Consider the following 21,801-nt stretch of genomic DNA (forward strand, 5'->3'; position numbering starts at 1 on the left):
GGAATTAATCTGGCTCAGCAGGAAGGAATAGTGGTAGTGTAAGTATGGTATGAGAGGCAGTCCTTCAGAGCAAGGGCTGCTGGAATAGGTTCAGCCTTGACTTCTTACAATTTGCTTATTCTCTGTGTGCCTTGGCATCCTTTGTGACATGGAGAGAATTGTAGCATCTGTCTCAAAGTCTTGTGATGATTATGTGTGTAAAGTACTTAGCACTGTGTTTAGCACATATTAAGCTCTGTGCTTAATAGTACTGTTTCTTCAACCTCCTCTCATTCCTCATTATTATTATCATTATTACTATTGACTACTATTGAATTATTAGTACATTAATATCAAAGTAACTTTGATACAAGCACAATTCACTGATGCACAGGCATGATCACTCTAGGGGACAGACATAGTGACTGAGAGGACTGATCTTCCTGAACAGGATTTGGGAAGGTTTCTGAGTGTGGAGAGAGAAGAGAATTCTCAGACAAAGAATGGCTCTTGCTGATGAAAGGTGTTATGAACTGAATGTAGCGCCCCTCTCCACTCCTATGTTGAAGCCCTAACCCCCGCCCCCCACCATGTGTATTCAAGGATTGGGCATTCAAGGAAGTGATTAAGGTGAAGTGAGGTCTTAAGGAGCCCTGATCTGATAGAACTGAGCTGAAAGTGGCCTTATACAGGAGCAAGAGACACTAGATGTGGCTTGCTCTTTCCACCACGTGAGGACACCGTGAGAAGGTGGCCATCTGCAAACCAGGAAGAGAGCCCTCGTGACAAGCAGACACTGTTAGACCTGAACCTGGAGCTTTTTGCCTCCAGAAGTGTGAGAAACACATCTGCTGTTTAAACCACCCAGTCTATGGCATTTTCTTGGAGCAGCCCAGCAGAATAATCCAGGGCTCCCCTCAGTGCCTGTCCCAGGTACTCTGCACCCTCATGAGATGGGTGACCAAATAAGGAATTGAAGCATGTGGTTACGTTGTGTAAATGACATATTTACATTAGAAGAGAGCACTTGCAGATTATAGCCTTTAGCATGTCTTAACTAGGTCTATTTATTAATTGAGTTAATTAATCCCCATCACCCTTACTGACCCATCATGTTTTGAGAGGGGTGAATTAAGGTCTCCCAATGCTGTGATCTTTATAACCTGCTTCCTATACCTACGCTTTAGACATTTTGATGGCTTCCTTTGCTGATAAGTCATGCCCATTTTTCTGTTTTTGCTTTGAATTCAATCTTGTTATGGTGCATTAGCTATGTGTATTATGGTTGCATAATGCGTTAACTTGGTGCATTAACATTATACACCAGTCTTCTCTCTCTCTCTCTCTCTCTCTCTCTCTCTCTCTCTCTCTGTCTGTCTGTCTCTCTCTTTCATTTTCCTGGCATGTTTTTGGGTTGCTGGAATAAAAGCTTTCTTTCCTAGCTCCCTCCAGCTGAGGATCATCATGATTTAACTTATTTTATTTTAATTATTATTTTTACATTTATTTTACTTTAGGTGCATACTATATCTGGCATTTCTCCCCATGTTATCCCTCCCCACCCTACCCTCCCTCCCAACCCCCTGCTGTCTCTCCTCTACCCCCGCCAAGTGCCCCCAGTGTGTGATGCTCCTCTCCCTGAGTCCACGTGTTCTCAATGTTTGACACCCACCTATGAGTGAGAACATGCTGCGTTTGATTTTCAGTCCTTGTGTCAGTTTGCTGAGAATGATGGTTTCCAGATTCATCCAAGTCCCTACAAAGAACACAAACTCATCATTTTTTATGGCTGCATAGTATTCCATGGTGTATATTTACCACATTTTCTTTGTCCAGTCAATCATTAATGCATTTGGGCATTTGGGTTGGTTCCAGGTCTTTGCTATTGTACAGAGAGCTGCAATGAACATATGAGCACATGCGTCTTTATAGTAGAATGATTTATAGTTCTTTGGGTATATGCCCAGTAATGGGATTGCTGGGTCAAATGGAATTTTTATTTCTAAATCCTTGAGAAGTCGCCACACTGTCTTTCAGTGGTTGAACTAATTTACACTCCTACCAACTGTGTAAGAGTGTTCCTAATTATCCTCATACTCTCCAGCATCTGTTGTCTCCAGATTTTTTAATGATCACCAATGTAACTGGGGTGCGATGATATCTCAATGTGGCTTTGATTTACATTTCTCTAATGACCAGTGATGATGAGCATTTTTTCATGTTTGTTGGCCTCACATATGTTTTCTTTTGAAAAGTGTCTGTTCATATCCTTCACCCACTTTTGAATGGGGTTGTTTGTTTTATTCTTGTATATCTGTTTTAGTTCTTTGCAGATTCTGGTTATTAGCTCTTTGTCAGATGGGTAGATTGCAAAAATTTTCTCCCATTCTGTTGGTTGCTGATTTGCTCTAATGATGGTTTCTTTTGCTGTACAGAAGCTCTGGAGTTTAATTAGATCCCATTTGTCTATACTGGCTTTTATTGCCATTGCTTTTGGTGTTTTAGTCATGAAGTCCTTGCCTATGCCAATGTCCTGAATGGTTTTGCCTACATTTTCTTCTAGTGTTTTTATGGTGTTAGGTTTTATGTTTAAATCTTTAATCCATCTGGATTAATTTTAATGTAAATAATTAATAATTAAGTATTAATATTAATATTTTTAATTAAATAATTTTAGTGTAAGGTGACAGGTAGGGGTCCAGTTTCTGCTTTCAGCACATTGCTACCCAGTTTTCCCAACACCATTTATTAAACATGGAGTCCTTTCCACATTGCTTGTTTTTGCCAGGTTTGTCAAAGATCAGATGGTTGTAGATGTGTGGTGTTTCTTCTGGGGTCTTTGTTCTGTTCCATTGGTCTATGTCTCTGTTTTGGTACCAGTACCATGCTGTTTTGATTACTGTAGCCTTGTAGTATAGTTTGAAGTCTGGCAGTGTGATGTCTCCGGCTTTGTTCTTTTTGCTTAGGATTGTCTTGGCTATGCGGGCTCTCTTGTGATTCCATATAGAGTTTAAAGTGGGTTTTTCCAGTTCTGTGAGGAAGGTCATTGCTAGCTTGATGGGAATAGCATTGTATCTATAGATTACTTTGGGCAGTATGGCCATTTTCACGATGTTAATTCTTTCTAACCATGAGCATGGAATGTTTTTCCATCTGTTTGTGTCCTCTCTTATTTCATTGATCAGTGGTTTGTAGTTCTCCTTGAAGAGGTCCTTTACATCCTTTGTTAGTTGTATTCCTAGGTATTTTATTCTCTTTGTAGCAATTGTGAATGGCAGTTTGTTCCTCATTTGGCTCTCTTTAAGTCTGTTATTGGTGTATGGAATGCTTGTGATTTCTGCACATTGATTTTGTATCCTGAGACTTTGCTGAAGTTGCTTATCAGTTTGAGAAGATTTTGGGCTGAGGTGATGGGGTCTTCTAGATATACAATCAATGTCATCTGCAAATAGAGACAGTTTGACTTCCTCCTTTCCTAATTGAGTACCCTTTATTTCTTTCTCTTGCCTAATCACTCTTATTTCTTTCTCTTGCCTAATCACTCTGGCTAGAACTTCCAATACTGTATTGAATAGGAGTGGTGACAGAGGGCATCCTTGTCTAGTGCCTGATTTCAAAGAGAATTCTTCCAGCTTTTGCTCATGCAGTATGATATTGGCTGTAGGTTTGTCATATACAGCTTTTATCATTATATAATATGTTCCATCAATACCTAGTTGATTGAGAGTTTTTATCACGAAGGGATGTTGAATTTTGTCAAAGGCCTTCTCTGCGTCTATTGAGATAACCATGTGGTTTTTGTCTTTGATTCCTTTCATGTGATGGATTACATTTGTGAATTTGTGTATGTTGAACCAGCCTTGCATCCCCGGGATGAAGCCTACTTGATCGTGAAGGATAAGCTTCTTGATGTGCTGTTGCAATCTGTTTGCCAGCATTTTATTGAAGATTTTTGCATCGATACTCATCATGGATATTGGCCTGAAGTTTTCTTTTTTAGTTGAGTCTCTGCCTGGTTTTGGTATCAGGATGATGTTGGTCTCATAAAATGAGTTAGGGAGGATTCCTTCCTTTTGCATTGTTTGATACAGTTTCAGAAGGAATGGAACCAGCTCCTCTTTGTCTGTCTGGTAGAATTCAGCTGTGAACTCATCTGGACCTCAACTTTTTTTGGTTGGTAGGCTATTGATTGCTGCCTCTACTTCAGCCCTTGTTATTGGTCTATTCAGGGTTTCAACTTCCTCCTGGTTTAGTCTTGGTAGAGTACAAGTGTCTAGGAATTTATCCATTTCTTCCTGGTTTACCGGTTTATGTGCATAGAGCTATTTGTAGTAATCTCCGATGGTAGTTTGTATTTCTGTGGGATCAGTGGTGATATCCCCTTTATCATTTTTTATTGCATCTATTTGATTCTTTTCCCTTTTTTTTATTAATCTGGCTAGCAGTCTGTCTATTTTGTTGATCTTTTCCAAAAACCACCTCCTGGATTTACTGATGTTTTGAAGGGTTTTTTGTGTCTGTCTCCTTCAGTTCAGCTCTGATCGTAGTCATTTCTTGTCTTCTGCCAGCTTTTGAGTTTTTTTTTATCTTCCTCCTCTAGCTCTTTCAATTTTGAAGATAAGTTGTCAATTTTAGATCTTTCCTAGTTTTGGGCATTTATTGCTATAAATTTCCCTCTTGACACTGCTTTAAAGTTGTCCCAGAGATTCTGGTAAGTTGTGTCTTCATTCTGATTGGTTTCAAATAAAATCTTTATTTCTGCCTTCATTTCATTGTTTATCCAGTTGACACTCAGAAGCAAGTTGTTAAGTTTCCAAGTGGTTGTGCGGGTTTGAGTGTTTTTCTTAATCCTGAGTTCTAGTCTGATGGCACTGTGGTCTGATAGACTGTTTGTTATGATTTCTGTGAGGAGTGATTTGCTTCCAATGATGTGGTCAATTTTAGAGTAAGTGCAATGTGGTGCTGAGAAAAATGTATATTCGGTGGATTTGGGGTAGAGCATTCTATGTATATATCTATTAGATCCACTTGGTCCAGCTCTGCATTCAAATCCTGGATATCCTTGTTAGTTTTCTGTCTCGTTGATCTGTCTAATACTGACAGTGGAGTGTTGAAGTCTCCCACTATTATTGTGTGGGAGTCTAAATCTTGTTTTAGGTCTTTAAGAACTTGCTTTATGTATTTGAGTGCTCCTGTGTTGGGGGCATACATATTTAGGATACTTTTCTCTTCCTGTTGGATTGATCCTTTTACCATTATGTAATGCCCTTATTTGTCTCTTTTGATCTTTGTTGAAGTCCATTTTATCAGAGACTAGGATTGCAACCCCTGCTTTTCTTTGTTCTCCATTTGCTTGGTAAATCTTCCATCCCTTTATTTTGAGGGCTGTGTGTCTTTGTATGTGAAATGGCTTTCCTGAATACAGCACACCAATGGGTTTTGACTTTTTATCCCGTTTGCCAGTCTGTGTCTTTTGATTGGGGCGTTTAGGCTGTTTACATTCAATGTTACTATTGTTATGTGTGGATTTGATCCTGCCATTTTGTTACCGGCTGGTTTTCTTTCCCATTAGTTGAATCATTTTCTTCATTGTATTTTTGGTCTTTGCCCGCTGGTTTGCTTTTGCAGTGTCTGGTACTTGTTCCTTCCCATGTTTAGTGTTTCTTTCAGGAGCTCTTATAGGGCAGGTCTGGTGGTGAGAAAATCTCTCAGTAATTGCTTGTCCATAAAGGATTTTATTTCTCCTTCACTTATGAAAATTATTTTGGCTGGATATGAAACTTTCCAGGTTGAAAGTTCTTTTCTTTAAGGATGTTGAATATTGGCCCCCACTCTCTTCTGGCTTGTAGGGTTTCTGCTGAGAGATCTGCTGTGAATCTGATTGGCTTCCTTCTGTGGGTGACCTGACCTTTCTCTCTGGCTGCTCTTAGCATTTTTTCCTCATTTCAACCCTGGTGAATCTGATTATTATGAACTCTCTTTCTCCAGTCATGGGGTAGGGGCCCGCACAACTGCTTCTGCTTATAGCTCCCTCTCTCTCCGGGTCGCGGGGGGAAGGGGACAGAGGGGGCAATAACTCAGTCCGCAGGCTCTCCCTGCTGTCTTTTGGGCTTATGCATCTGTTTAGGTCTTTGCACCAATACAGGACAGCGACCTGGATTATTACTCAAGTCCATGCTTGTAATTCCCGGTGCTTGACTGGCAAAGATCCCTGTTCTGTGTATTGCTGAGGCTTTGGGGAAAGCACTGTATCTGGACTGCAGCCCCAGAAGGGGAGCCTCCGACTCGCCAGTCAGATGCACTTTCTGGATGAAGCAGCACCCCTCCCCACCTCGGTCTGCCCTGAGTGGGCTTTGCTCACCATCGGACCAGACCTTTTAAAATGCACCTGGTACCTCAGTTGGAGCTAGGAGATCTCTGGATTTCTACATCTGTCTCGCTGGGTGTTGTGTGCTGGAGTTGTATCTATTCAGCCATCTTGGATTGTCCTCATTATGTAACTTTAAGCATGTACTTTATGCCAGAAAGAGCACAGGTGACCTGAGGAGGTATCTTGGCTCCAGACTCACCAGCTGTGCAACTTTCTCCAGTTACTTAACCCCTTAGCCTCAGTTTTTGTTTTTGTTTTTGTTTTGAATCTGTGAAGTGGAGCATGTCTGTGTCACAAGTTCACTGTTAGAAATTGTGTGGCCACAGATGTAGAGCTCCAGTTTAGTGGTCAATAGTAGTGACTGGTATCATGTGGTCTTGAGAAAATACCTAACCATCTGGGAAGCATGCATACCTTTAGTGTCAAGAATATTATTTTACCGAATTTATTTGCATATATACATTAGTTTTTACCTGTCACCCATCATTAAATAAATTAAGAAACTGTAGAAAATTTGAAATTATATGTCAAATTGGGGTTACTTATGATAAGAAAAAACAATTATTTTAAATAATTTAACAATTTATAAAATGAAGAGAGACAAATGTTTTGACCAGTATCGATTGAGTCATGAATTAGCCGAGAACTCTGTAAGACTACTGTATTTCCTCTCTCCCTCCCACTGCCTTTTCAGCTCTCTGTAATCTCCTCTCCACCTCCTACCTACTAAACTGTTACTGCACTGAGACTGTTAGCAAACCAGAGACAGGTTTATTTTTTCTTTTTCTTTTCTTTTCTTTCTTTCTTTTTTTTTTTTTTTTTTTATTATTATTTGAGACAGGTTTCATTCAGTAGATTCAGGGTGAGGCTTAACAATGGAACACCCCAGGCTGGGTGTGGTGGCTCACGCCTATAGTCCTAGAACCTGGGAGGCCAGGCTGGTGGATTACCTGAGGTCAGGAGTTTGAGACCAGCCTGGACAACATGGTGAAACCCTGTCTCTACTATAAATATAAAAATTAGCCAGGCACAGTGGCACGTGCCTGTAATCTCAGTTACTTGGGAGGCTGAGGTAGGAGAATCATTTGAAACTGGGGTGGGGAGGTTGCAGTGAGCTGAGATCATGCCATTTGCACTCCAGCCTGGGCAACAAGAGGAAAACTGTCCGAGAAAAAAAAAAAAAAAAAAAAAAACGGAGAAAAGAAAAAGAAAAAATAAATGGAACAGCCCAGACTTTACCACTGCACAATATATCCATGTAACAAAACTGTACTCATATCCCCTACATTTATACAAAAAAAAACAGAAATGTATATTCTTAGAAGGTTCTTCAAATGTTCTTGAAGTATAACGTGTCTTATGTCTCTAGGGAGCTGTAGCTTTCTTTAGATTCTCAGAGGTGTTCTTGACCCCACGAAGGTTAAGAACACTTGCTATAAGCTGCTGGTTCTCCAACTTTACAGCAACCTTAGTAGTATTAAAGCAGAAGAGAGGAGGGGAGTTCAGTATAGCATAAGATGATAGAGCAGCTTTGTTTTTAAAACATTGGTCTAAATACCTAAATTGGATATGCATGTGTGTGTGTGTGTGTGTGTGTGTGTGTGTCTGTGTATAGTGATATTGCTTCTAAGTAGTTTGGTTGTAGTATTACCAGAATGAGTATGAAGTATTAAAATAATAGTAAAAATGATTGAAATAGCACCAGCTAAAAGTTATTGAACTTACTGTATGCCACATCCTGATACCTCGTGAAACTAGAACTGCTACCTGATTTAGATACATTGTCCCAGGTAAACCTCAGAACAACTGTGAAATGAGTTCTGTTATCAGCCCCATCATCCAGATGAGAAAACGGAGGCTTAAATCTACCAGGTATTTTGACAAAAATCACTCAAGGAGTTAAGTCATGAAGTTGTGACTCAGACAAGACTTTGCATTACTAATAGTCATTATATTCTTTTGGCGGTATCTGAGTAGTATGTCGAACGTGACATACTACAGTATAGCAACACTAAAACTAAAAATAACACTAATACATACTAAAACAACACCAAAACAAACTAAAATAACACCAAAATTATTAGCAGGTCCGTTGCTGTTGTTGCTGCAAGTGAAGGAAATGTGCATGCTCTATTTTAGTACATATTGTCTAGCAGCAAATAGATGATGGATAATTACAATATAGCTAGCTCCATTAATATAATTGTTGCCATCCATTTTGGAGATCTCAATTTATTATGGCATCATTGCTGTGTCTCAAATTATAAAAAGAAAAGAAAACGTTGCTCACATTACTCTTTTTTTTTTTTTTTTTTTTTGAGACGGAGTTTCGTTCTTGTTACCCAGGCTGGAGTGCAATGGCTCGATCTCGGCTCACCGCAACCTCTGCCTCCTGGGTTCAGGCAATTCTCCTGACTCAGCCTCCTGAGTAGCTGGAATTACAGGCACGCGCCACCATGCCCAGCTATTTTTTTTTTTTTTTTTGTATTTTTAGTAGAGACGGGATTTCACCATGTTGACCAGGATGGTCTCGATCTCCTAACCTCGTGATCCACCCGCCTTGGCCTCCCAAAGTGCTGGGATTACAGGCTTGAGCCACCGCGCCCGGCCGCTCACATTACTCTTTACCCTGGTATTAGAGGAAGCATATTATAGTGGAGCATTATGTTATTTCTGCTAATAGTGGCAGCAATGCAGATTGCTCAGCACAGCACACTATCAGTGTATTATGTCACTCTGTCTATGTGCATTGTGTTTTTTGCACTATATTATGATAAAAAATAACATGATGACAAATACAGCAGAACATACAATACTCATATAAATCTATAAATTATAAATACTGGGATTCTTACAATATGTGTATTCAGTCAGAAACTAAAGTAGGCCAGGCACGGTGGCTCACGCCTGTAATCCCAACACTTTGGGAGGCTGAGATGGGTGGATCACCTGAGGTCAGGAGTTCAAGATCAGACTGGACAACATGGTGAAACCTTGTCTCTACTAAAAATACAAAAAGTAGCCGGCCGTGGTGGTGGGCATCTGTAATCCCAGCTACTTGGGAGGCTGAGGCAGGAGAATCACTTGAACCTGGGCAGCAGAGGTTGCAGTGAGCCGAGATCACACCACTGCAGTCCAGTCTGGGTGACAGAGCAAGACTCCATCTCAAAAAAATAATAATAAAAGAAACTAAACCTGTATTATCATTTCAGCATATATTGGAATAGTACCAATTCATTACATACTTGAGTAGTATCTCTCTTCAGAAAATACTTCCTGGCTGGGCGCAGTGGCTCATTCCTGTAATCCTAGCACTTGAGGAGGCCAAGGCAGGCAGATCACCTGAGGTCAGGAGTTTGAGACCTGCCCGAGCAATATGGCAAAACCCCGTCTGTACTAAAAATACAAAACTTAGGCATGTTGGCGTGTGCCTGTAATTCCAGCTACTTGGGAGGCTGAGGTGGGAGAATCACTTGGACCTGGAAGGCGAAGGTTGCAGTGAGCCGAGATTGCGCTACCGCACTCCAGCCTGAGTGACACTGCAAGACTCCATCTCAGAAAAAAACAAAGAAACTAAGCTGCATTATCATTTCAGTATATATTGGAACAGTACCAGTTCAGTATGTAATTGAGTAATATCTCTTTTCAGAAAATACTTCCTATGTAAGTATTAGCATGGTTGTGTCTTTTTGCTAAAATTATAAATATGACACACTGGTTATTACATTGACAGAATTTCTTCCATTTTGAAAGTAAGCATGACATGACTTAGTAGTAACGTCATCACAAATGCTAACATCATTGGACCATCACATAGAATGGCACAGCAAAAGGATTACTTCCACCATCAGGGATGGCATGGAACCTGAGTGATTCCAGTGTGTCTGGCCATTCACCTGTAAAAATGGAAGAGTCTCAGCCCAAAGTTCTGCTTTCAAGGAGTAGTGATGTTTCTTTATTTCCCTGTGACGCTCCAGTCACAAAGCTGGTCTCTCAGATCCAATGTACACTGTAGTATAGATCAGTGGGCTCTGTATTTGCAGTTTTGTTGTTGCTACTAAACCTACAGGTGGCATTAGCATAGCGGCTGTATTGTTGTCAAAACTAGAGGAAAGGTAGGATTATGTACAAGGGAGGAGGTGTTACTGTTTAAAAACGTATGTGGAATATAATGCTATTGCTGCAGAAATAGATGATAGAGTGGCATTGGGGGACTATATTGTGGATTAGCAATATTGCCAATCTTTCTGCGAAAACAACATATGGGATAATACACTAGTAATGATGGTACAGGTTGAGTATTCCCTGTCAGAATGCTTAGGACCAGAAGTGTTTCAGATTTCACTCTTTCTGTTTTGGGGGATATTTACATCACACTTACCAGTTCAGCATCCCTATTCCAAAACTCCAAAACCCCAAATGCTCCAATGAGGATTTCTTTGAGCATTGATGACAGCACTCAAACATTTTCAGATTTTGGAGTCTGGCTTTTTGGATGTGGGATGCTTCATCTGAACCAGGATTACAGACAGTACATTTCAATATGGCTGAAGGGAAGTGCTGTTTCCTGTCTCCATGATCACACGTGGCATGAAAGGGAAGTGACGTGGAGAAAGTTGATAGGTGGCTAAGTGAACAGAACACATGCTCTGGGACCATTAGGCTGGCTTCAAATTCTGGCTTTATCCATCGCCGCCTCTGTGACTTGGTCGAGGCGTGCAACCTCTCCGAATCTTAGACCTATCATCTGCAATGTGTGCTTTCTCATGGCTTGAGCCAGCTTTGCCTGTCAGGAGTCATGTGACATAATGATTGTGACGTGCTTTCCATAGTCAGCACTCAACAAATGCCCCCACCTCTGCCCCACAATCATTGCTACAGCTTGAAGATTATGTGGTGCCATAACTGAATAGCATGTTCAAGGACAATATCAAATCGTTTATACATATAAGGACAACTCTTCTTGATGCTCTGGCTAGTAGGGGCATATCTTGCCAAGACGACAATATCTTATTGAAAAGATACCACTCAAATATTTCTCTCTCTTCACCAGTTTGTTGACTATTTGGAGCTGGGATAATTGAAATATGGGTTGTTTAATACAGTATCTTGTGGTAGAATTTTTATTAACAAGATTTTGACAACCTAACATAGCAGGATATAGCAGTAATACTGCATACAATACTACAGTTTAGGACCACACGGCACAGCATAGCCAAAAGAAAGTAACTGCTTTGAGGTGGCCAAAGCTGGCAGAAGCAATGTCATTTTATGATTCACTTTATCATATACAGTTGTGGAAACAGAAATGATACCATATTGTACTGAGCTGCATTATGTCAACCTATACCTTTTGCCTTGCAATTCAAATAGCAGTAACACTAGCACACTATAGTGAATTATTCTGTTTATATTAACAGTTATATGAATATAAGTCATTAGATTTAATGACTTTCAGTAGTAGGGTATTTCCAGCATTTGAAATAATGCTATTTTGTGTGCTATTAAAGTAAAAATTATAGTCACATTTGTAATACGGTACTTCCAGTTCCACAGGACTGACACTATTCTAGTGTACACATCTGTAATGTTGCAAGGATGTGCCTAACTCATCATATTATGAGAGTTTCAGAAATTGGCAGCAGCGATAAATCAGCGGATTGACAGACTAGGCTTCACACGTCAGATCTCTCCTGCTGCCTGTTTTGTACAGGTCATAGGTTAACAGTGGTGTTTACATTTCTAAAAGCTTGCCAAAAAAAAAAAACCCTCAAAGGAATAATATTTTTGGCATATAAAAATATACAAAATTTAAGTTTCAGTGTCCTTAAGTTTTATTAGAACATAGCTGCTTTGGAACTGTAATGGCAGAGTGTTAAATAGTTGCATCAGAGACAATAAGGCCCACCAAGTCTAAACCAGCTACTCTGACTCTTTATGAAAAATGTTTGCTGATCCCAGGTTTAAACAACCCTGCATTGCCTATAATGTGCATATGAGTGGAAAGTATTGTATTTTGAATGAAGTAAAAATGAAGCCATTGTGTCATATTACAATATGCTGTTTCTAATCATAGGCAACCCAAGTATCATTATGATCTCCTATGGTACATTGCCTTTACAGTGTCCACATGCTGCTGAATTATAGTATCCTAAACTAGAAAGTATTGCTGTCTTGACTTACTACCTAGAAGAGGGAACTGGCGTCTGATGTAAGACGGGGCTCTGGTGCCCAGCTGCATGTTGCTGTGGTTAAGGGTAAAAAAGTGTGGAGTAAGGCCTGTTTCTTAGTGGCCCTAGAATCTTTGGGTAACTTGCTTTTTGAGACTTAGTACATCATCTGGTGGTCCCAAGATTCACATGAAATGTTGTAAGGGGCTCTGCATGGTACCTGGTAAACAGAAGGTTTTGATAAATAATATGGTGAGGGCGGTTTATTCATTTGTTCAGCAAATGCTTTCCAGGTGTCCCTGAAGTTGGGGAGTTACTCCAAGCAGTGAGGATACAACAGTCAACACAGATGAGACCTTGCCACATAGGGTGTGAGGAGGGGACTCTGGCAGTAAATGAGAAAATAACCGATTCTAGTGAGTGCCATGGTGTGAATGAAACAGTAGGCCATGAGAGAGCATTTCTGGGGGTTTGGTGGAAAACTGCTAAGGCCTGGATGACAAGAAGGAGGCTGCTATCTGAATGGTTTAAGATATAATGCAGCTAGATTGCTATTTATTGACTCTAGTTTACTCTCTTACGCTGTGGAAGAGATTTCCAGCATTGGTACAGTGAGCCTCCATAATTTAGACACCAGTGGGGATCCCAAAGGTTAATGGCATCTATCAATTTGTGAAGACAAAATCCTTAATAATCCTTAAGGACTGGAGTAGGGTTCCTCCCCTTTGGTGCTGTTGAAATATTTGGCCGAACACATCTTTGTTGTTGGGGCTGATCTGGGCTTTGTAGGATGTTAGCAGCATCCCTGGCCTCTATCCACTACATGCCAATAGCACCGCCCCTTCCCCTACGGTGTGTCTTCTGCCATTGCCAAATGTGCCCCACAGGGCAAAGCTGTCTCGGTCTGTAACCATTGGATCGAGGGAAATGATGCCTGCAAAGCCCCCAGCAGGAATTTTGGTCACTACAAACAGCATGTGTGTGATGAAGTCGTATTACTAGAAATGCCCCCAGCTGACTTCCCAGCCCATGTGTGCCAATTGGAGACATCTTCGAAAAGCTTCCAAACTGCAGACACTGCAAATGGCCCTCAGGGGTCTGTTCAATTATGATGACCTCCGATATTGATAGTAATAAAGCTGTGTTCTTTCTGCCTATAATTTTAATAATTTACTAAACTATGCGGTCTCCCATAACAAGAGCTATATTATCCTCTGCAGTGCTGTGCTGTTCATAATTTAAATAATAATGTACATTTCCTCATTCTAAACTACTTCACACATTAAATAGTAGTTTTTACCAACACCAATACAATCATATTTTAGTGCACTACATTATTTGAATTCTGTGGTCCCTTCAATACTGCTAATAAAAGTACAGTACATGGAGCTGGCCAGTCTTTAATTTTAGGACACATGGAGTTGTCACTGCATTGCCGTGTCTAGCCTGCATTGTATTATCCTACCCTCAACAAATATTACAATTGTTCTATCATTTTAAAATTTTACCTAGTATATGCATACAATGAATTTTATAATTATACATGTATACACATACATATATTAAATATTTATATTTTAGGAAGAATGTTGAGACACTATGTTTAGCTATAGATGGCTTTCGAATCTGTTACAAATTATATTGAATGTCACAGCCTATAACTTGAGTAACTAATTGTGTTATATAATGCTCTATTAAAGTATATCACATTATAGTCCATTTCTTATTTCAATAATTAGTGGTAAAATGCACATTTTAAAAAGTTCTTTGAAAAAAATACTTTTGGGTATGTTTGGTATCCATCACACTGATATTGCATACAGAAATCTCCTAGTGCAAATTGTAGCAAGAGGGCATGCTCTAGAATATTGTATTACTCCCTGCCCTCTGCAGTAATGATGGCATTCCCACACAGCACTATACCACAGCGGTATACACAATCACCCCCTATGTTGGTAGCACTGTTCTTACTACTGTTCGTTTGATGGAAAAGTAATTGTGGTTTTTACTGTTACTTTTAATTGCAAAAACCGCAGTTACTTTTGCACCAACTTCATACTGCTTGCTTACTTGCTTAAATGTTTATGGGAGTCTGCTTTGACTCAGACCCTCTTCTGGGAGAGGAAAATATAGTACTGAAAACGAACCAACAGACAAAAACAACTCTAAATGAACTGCTCTGGAGGAAGAGCAACGGGGAAAGGAGTGGAGGGCCGTGGAAACTGCAGCTGTAAGCAGGGAGGTCAGGGAAGGCAGTCCGAGAAGGACGCACCTGCAGCCGCGGAGGGAGTAGGGCACGCTGGTGTCTGGAGGAAGCTGTGTCCCAGGCAGGGGAAATGGCGAGTGCAGAGTCCACCTGGTGTATTTGAGGGGCAGGAAGACCCCGTGGCTCAAGTGCAAGGAGAGGGAATGTGTGGTGAGGTTGGAGAAGAGGTGGGGAGAGACAGCAGACTGAACAGAACCTGGCAGGTCATGGTAGACTCATTTGTTATTATTTTTCATTTTCCCAAAAGTGTTCACAACTAAGAACACTCTGTTTTTGCTCTGCTGCCTAGCACTTTTCATACTGATTTTCTGGTTCTCTATGCTATTTGCAATAGCAGCAGTAAGATGATACAACAGCTACTTGAAAGACTACATGATTTCTTGGATCATCTTATGCTGTAGGATACCTTACTATTTTCACTCTCCTATTTTGCCAGGACGGTCTCTATTTTACCAAAATAATTCAATAATTCTGATGGTTTTCCTGTGTGTGTGTGTGTGTGTGTGTGTGTGTGTGTGTGTGTAATTATGTAATTATACATAAATATATTACATATTTTGCATCATTTGCATTCGATTATGCACATTATAACATAATATGCTTGACTTACTGTTGCCAGTTTTTAAGACATGTAATGGAGAATCATAGGTCATGTGATGTTATTTTTGTTAAAAAGTAATTAAAATATGATTTCTCTCTCTTTTGTTTTTGAGAAGGAGTCTTGCTTTGTTGCCCAGGCTGGAGTTTGTGTGTATAAATGATCTCTCTCTCTCTCTCTCTCTCTCTTTCCTTTTTGAGAAGGAGCCTTACTCTTGTTGCCCAGGCTGGAGTGTGTGTGTATAAGCACAGATAATTTTCATTACGAACAATAATACCAGCAAGAATACTGGTACTTTATAATAGTTACTATCTTTCCATCCAGCTGCACTGCTCAGTACAACGTATGATACTATAGATAATGCTGTCTAAAGATTTATGCCACGATCTCCCACATTCAGGTAACTTCTCTTTGGTCTTTGAAAAATATGTGAGGAGAGCAGGAAGGATTTTTTCCCAGCTTTTAAGGAAAGGGAAGAGAAACTATGAAATACTTGGGGACAGTGAGATAGAAGTTGACTCGGAAGGAATATGTCCCAGGGTGCAGACTGGTCTGCCCAGGTATGACAGGCAGCCCAGATGTGCTCAGCAGCTCAGTAGCCATAAAAGTGCCATTGCGGCTTGTGTATTCTAAGGGAGATGGGGGAGAAATGAAGACGAGGGAGGGCTTCTGGGCAGCACACAGTGGCCTAGAAGTGGGAGGACAGGGAATAGCAGCTGTGCTCAGGGAGGTGAGCTAGCAAGCTGGTGTTAGAGAGCCGGGATCGGAGGCCAGGCAGTTTAGAGAGATGGCAGTAAGATCAGTGGGTAGGGGACGTGAAGATACCATAGTACAAAATTGTTGGTGATTCATTCATCCATTTGAAGTACTTGACTGGCTGAGTGCCCTGACTTGGAAGCCAAATTGCCTGGCTTCTAATTCCCACTCTGCACCTTTCCAACCACGTGACCTTGGGAGCATTCCTTTCCCCCTGTGTCTCCATCTGTGTGATGAAGGTCATAGTCACATTTACTTTGTGGGTGTGCTATGAAAATCCCATGAGTTAAACAAGGAAATCACTTCAAATGGTACCAGGCAGGGAGAGTCAGATCACAGTAAACAGTGCAAGCTTTGTCATTGTTATTGGTGGGTTTAGTTGTATTAAAGGCCAGGCCCTGTTGTGGGAGCAGGAGATGGAGGAGTCCTTGTTCTTACGGTGCCGTGATGCAAGTGAAACTGAAAATCAAATGATGTAAAGGAAAAGTAAAACCAGAGGAGCGGGGCCAGGGGAGAAGAGCAGCTGTACCAGGGGTCTCTGAGGAAGGGATTTTTGAGGGGAGCCTGGATGTTGGGAAGGAGCAGCCGCATGAAGGCCGGGGTCTGGAGCCTTGCAGGCAGAGGGCACAGAAAGAATGAAAGCCCTGAGTGGGGAGCATGCCTGGCATTTTCAAAGGCTGGGAGGCAGAGCCATGGAGCGCAGAGGGTCTGGGACAGAGTGAGCGGCACAGGATGGAGTGGGTAAGGGGGGCAGGGCCCAGGGCTGAGGCTCTGTAGGTCCCACAGCTCAGTGGGTGCAAACCTGGCTTCATATTAACATCACCTGGGGAGTTTTAACAAAAACCAAAGTGCCTGGGTTCTGCCCCAGAGATTTTTGAAAGGTTCCCCGAGTGATTTGAACACATAGAACACTCAGGAAAGCCCTGCTGTGGACTATGGTAAGGGATGGGTATGTTGTTGTAATTGCCCTGGGCAAGGCTATGATCAGATAATTGTTTCTGAAAAACTGCTCTGGTTGCTGTGCGAATGGACCGTGGAGTGGAGCTGGGTGGTTGCTGACAGTGGAAGAGAGGAGACCAATGTGCACGTAGATCTTCAGAGACCAGGGATGGGGGTGGTGACCAGGAAGAGGATGGCTGGGAAAAGTGGTGGTCAGGTTTGGTGTTTGAAGGGGAGAGCTTGTGAGTCTTGGCTATAAGGCCGGCTGCGGGGGAAGGCGCAAACACGGTGGCCCCAAGGTTTGGGGTCAGAGCTGAGTTAGTGGGAAGAAAAAAGTTTAACGAAGGGGGATCGTAAGTTGTGCTTAGGCTTTACGTTGGAGAAAATTATTCAGTTTCCAAGTAGATAAACAGAGTTGCTTGGAGCTCTTGTGAGAACAGCAAAGCAGAGGTGCCTGGTGGGTCAGTTACATGAGTGTAATCCCTGACAAGGGCCTGAGGCATGGTGCGACTCAAGGATGCTATATTTATGCCATAAACTGTGTAACAAAAATGATGTCACTTCATTGTTTAGAAGGAGACTGGGGATGGAATTACACATAATCATGTTACACATATTTTGCATCATTTGCATTAGATTATGGGCATTATAATATAATATGCTTGACTTATTGTTGCCAGTTTTTAAGAATTGTAGTGGAGAATTGTAGGTCATTTTTATTTTTTTCTTTTTTTAGACAGAGCCTTGCTTTGTTGCCCAGGCTGGAGTGCAGTGGTGCAGTCTTGGCTCATTGCAGCCTCTGCCTCCTGAGTTCAAGTGATTCTCCTGCATCAGCCTCTCCAGTAGCTGGGATTACAGGTGCCTGCCACCAACCCTGGCTAATTTTTTTTGTATTTTTAGTAGAGACAGGGTTTCACCATGTTGGCTAGACTGGTCTTGAACGCCAGACCTCGTGATCCACCTGCCTTGGCCTCCCAAAGTGCTGGGATTACAAAAGTGAGCCGTGTCTGGCCTCTCTTATAAATCACCTAACTTGCTCTCTTTTATAAATCACCTAATTTTTCCTGTAAATCACCTAGATCTGTGATAAGTTCATCTTTCTCAGTATTAAGCTCAGTTTTCCTCTGGCCATCACCTTAGGTATAAATAGAATGCTTTTATACTTGTGACTCTCTATGAGGTTAGAGTCTTATCACTCCAGCTTAATAAATTGTGGCTCCTTATCTGATATCAATATATCAGTGTAAATATAATACATCTTTATATTTGTATGAGCAACAAATGAATTTATTCATTTACCAAGTGTGCAGAATGAATTACATCAATTGTAACAATTCTATAGCCCCATGGCTGTTGAGTCTTTGGCAAGCTTGCCTGTGATAGTATGGTGATTTTGAGAACAGCATTGGAGGCACAGTAATGTTAAAAATTATAACAATGTAGTGGAATCGTTTTAGTATAAAGCAGTATGGTAACATCATCAGTTTTCTAAAATATCAAGAGGATAATGTGCCCGTTTTTAAGAGTTTAAGTAGAATTCTCTGGATAACAACTTTAGATGTCTTTCCTATCTACCCAGGCATGGAAATTATTCCACTGTATTTAGTAGCCATGATCCACTGAAATCTGTTTCCTTTGGTTCAAGATTCAGTGTTTAGAAATGCTTACATGTCTGGGTAGTTTCATCTTTTATCACATTTGAGATCTAATTTCATATCTTGTTTATGGGGAAACCCAGAAGCCAAATTTGTAATCATCATTGTCCTTTTCCTCCTTCAAGTCGCCTCAGAATGAATGCCTAGAATTTCTGACTTCTTTATTTCCATTCCCAAATAATTCCACACTTGGATATGATGAAAAGCTTGTGTTTGAATCCAAATTATGATTTCCATTGAAGTTTAGTTCAACAAAATTCAGGGTTCTATGTAATAAACTCTTACCATGTAGATGATATTTTGATTTACTTCTATAAATATTTTTATAACTGAGAGTGGAGCATCTAAACAATTGTTAAATATGTGCCTAGAATCTGCTTTAGAACAAAGGCTCTACCCACAGCCATCCTTCCCTGATTTCTGGAATGGGGACCTTTTCCCCATGCATTGTTTTCAGTTCGTATTCTTAGCAATAATGATAAAATCCAAACAAGAAGATTATGATTTTAATATACTTTATTTAAAAAGTACACAGTTTTAAATTGGTTTCAATAGGTTTCAAGCAGAAGGGACACCGCCTACCACTTGCGGTCCCATTTCTGATGAAGGGTGATTATCATGTGGCAAACTCACATTTGCATGACTGGCAAAGTAAAAAGATAACTTTTTGTCAACATATCTTTTAGAGTTTATATCACGCACAGTTTAAAATCATGATAAGATGCTGATGGTTGGACTATATTCATGTCTCGTATGTTGCACCATATTTTGGTTCACAGTTTATCCATGATTTAGCATGCCTAGAGAACATCTCAGTCAGTGTCACCTTGAGAAGAGCATCAAAAGCAGAGGGAGCAGGAGGAGGACTGTCAGGGCCCGGAGACCTGGCGCAGCCCCACACTCCCTTGCGTTCTCCTATGGGGAAAGGCAGGGATTGGTTAGACGGAAATGGGCTCAAGGACTCCTTCAACCATGTGGATTTCCCAGACCGCTCTCCCCTCTCTAATGTAAGAACAATGTCTTGGGCACCAGACAATGTGCGGGTTCAGTTTACTCATGAGGAAATCAATCCCTTTCAGTAAACTCTTCAGTTGTAGTTCGTTGACCAGCGTGAGACTCTTACGGTGATTCTGATGGGAAAAGGAAAGAGTAACACTTCTCACACTTACCTCAGGGTGGAAGCCATGACAAGATTCTGGGCGCCTTCTGATCTTCTGGGCCTTTAGACGTTCACACTTAAGGGATTCATTATGTTGACTGTAGTTAAGGCATGTTTCCAAGGATGGCTTTTGCTACTCTGCTTTTCAGAGCTCAAAACCTGGCAATGACAACTCTCTTAACTACTCTCTCTTCAACAGTGGAAAGGATGCGATTTTCCTTCTCTAATATTTCTCCCCCAGGTTTCCTTATCCTTGATTCCCCCTTCCTGGTTTCAGTGGTAGTGACTGGACCAGCACACAAAAGGATATACCTAATTTCAATGGGCGCCATGGTGATGGGGGCCACAGATTCACAGAGGCAGCTGCTGTCCACCACCACCATGAACAGGTTGCTACTTGGGATTTGCTGGATGACAAAGGACCTGTTGGAACAAGAGGCAGCGAGACAGTCATTTACCATCTACCATCCGTGAACTACAGAGCCACGAAGACTTCTCTTCTGGGTGATAGTAACTACCGTATTTTGTGAGTAAATTTTGGAGACTGTTTTACTACTAATGCTACCTTTCTCCATGAAGTTCTTCACTTAAGAATACCAAGCTTCACTTAGAAAACAATGGCTCTGATGACACGCGGCTCATACAACTCACCTTGGAAACACTGAAATGCTATCTGTACAAAAGACAAGAGTCAGAATTTGTTTCCGAGGTTTAAGAGGTTAAACTTTTCAAAGCCTAATTTCCTTTTCCCGGAGCCTAAACATTACTCCAAGTTGCACTGGATGATCCTCTAAGTGGCGTTTTCTCTCCTCCTTCCCTCAAGGAAAAACTGAAACTACGTCATACCAATGGCAAAAGAGGCAGTGAACTTCTTAGAGCCTTCCTGGTAGTGCTTTGCACAATGTGTGCCCAGTATACAGGAACAGAGTTTTGGATAAGATTAACGCCAGTCCTTTATAAGGTCCCACACTTTTCAGAGCCCAAGTTATGTTAGAACCAAGGCTGTAGAGTTGCTCTGACTTTCTGATCAACCAGTACAGCCTGTTCAACTTAAGCAAGCTTGGTGGTGCCTCCTCCTCACACTGCCCAATGTGGTGAAGTGACAATGCCACTATAAAATAATCCTTTACCACAAAAACACCACTGACTCTTTGGAGGAGTGAATTTCTCAGATTCTTTCAGAACTAACAGATTAGCTAAATCTTTAACTCCAGGTTTAGAACCCCCATATTTCATTCAGTTTAATAGATTTAAACTTAACAAATACATTCTCCGTTTCTCCAAAGGTTTTATCTTCATTTGCCTTTCTTGCGATAAATTTGTTCTGTTCTTCTGCTTTATGGGACATTATAAAGAAGGGGAAAGAACCCCCCGCCTTTTGTGTGTGTGTGTGTGTGTGTGTGTGTGTGTGTGTGTGAGAGACGGAGTTTCGCTCTTGTTACCCAGGCTGGAGTGCAATGGCGTGATCTCGGCTCACCGCAACCTCCGCCTCCTCGGTTCAGGCAATTCTCCTGCCTCAGCCTCCTGAGTAGCTGGGATGACAGGCACGCGCCACCATGCCCAGCTAATTTTTTGTATTTTTAGTAGAGACGGGGTTTCACCATGTTGACCAGGATGGTCTCGATCTCTCGACCTCGTGATCCACCCGCCTTGGCCTCCCAAAGTGCTGGAATTACAGGCTTGAGCCACCGTGCCCGGCCAGAACTCCCCCTTTTTTTTAACCTGTTGCTACCTCATGTTGAATGATCGCTGAATGTCTCTGAGACCGCAACACAATTGGCTCCTTTTCTGTACATGCCCAATGCACATCTATTTACTGTTCCACAGTTAGGTTCATTTTCTTCATCTGTAGGAGGGAACAGGGCTTGCCACTGTGCAAAGATGTTTCCTCAATGCCTTAACCACTATC

General features: G+C 41.3%; 1 protein-coding gene across 8 annotated transcripts in view; it reads right to left on the reverse strand.

Moving 5' to 3' along the window:
* Positions 1–1,649: 1,649 nt before the first annotated feature.
* Positions 1,650–21,801, reverse strand: part of CACNA2D3 (calcium voltage-gated channel auxiliary subunit alpha2delta 3) — a 935,925-nt gene continuing 915,773 nt past the window's right edge. For 6 of the 8 annotated variants that reach the window (XM_074403648.1, XM_074403647.1, XM_074403646.1 and 3 more), the window contains one exon: positions 19,660–20,315. In XM_074403648.1, coding sequence (XP_074259749.1) covers positions 20,045–20,315 — 271 coding nt within the window. In that variant the 3' untranslated portion in view covers positions 19,660–20,044. The other 2 variants (XM_039477586.2, XR_012518702.1) reach the window with 2 other exon arrangements.

Source organism: Saimiri boliviensis, chromosome 8, assembly GCF_048565385.1.
Source record: "Saimiri boliviensis isolate mSaiBol1 chromosome 8, mSaiBol1.pri, whole genome shotgun sequence".
In the NCBI taxonomy this organism is placed as follows: Eukaryota; Metazoa; Chordata; class Mammalia; order Primates; family Cebidae; genus Saimiri; species Saimiri boliviensis.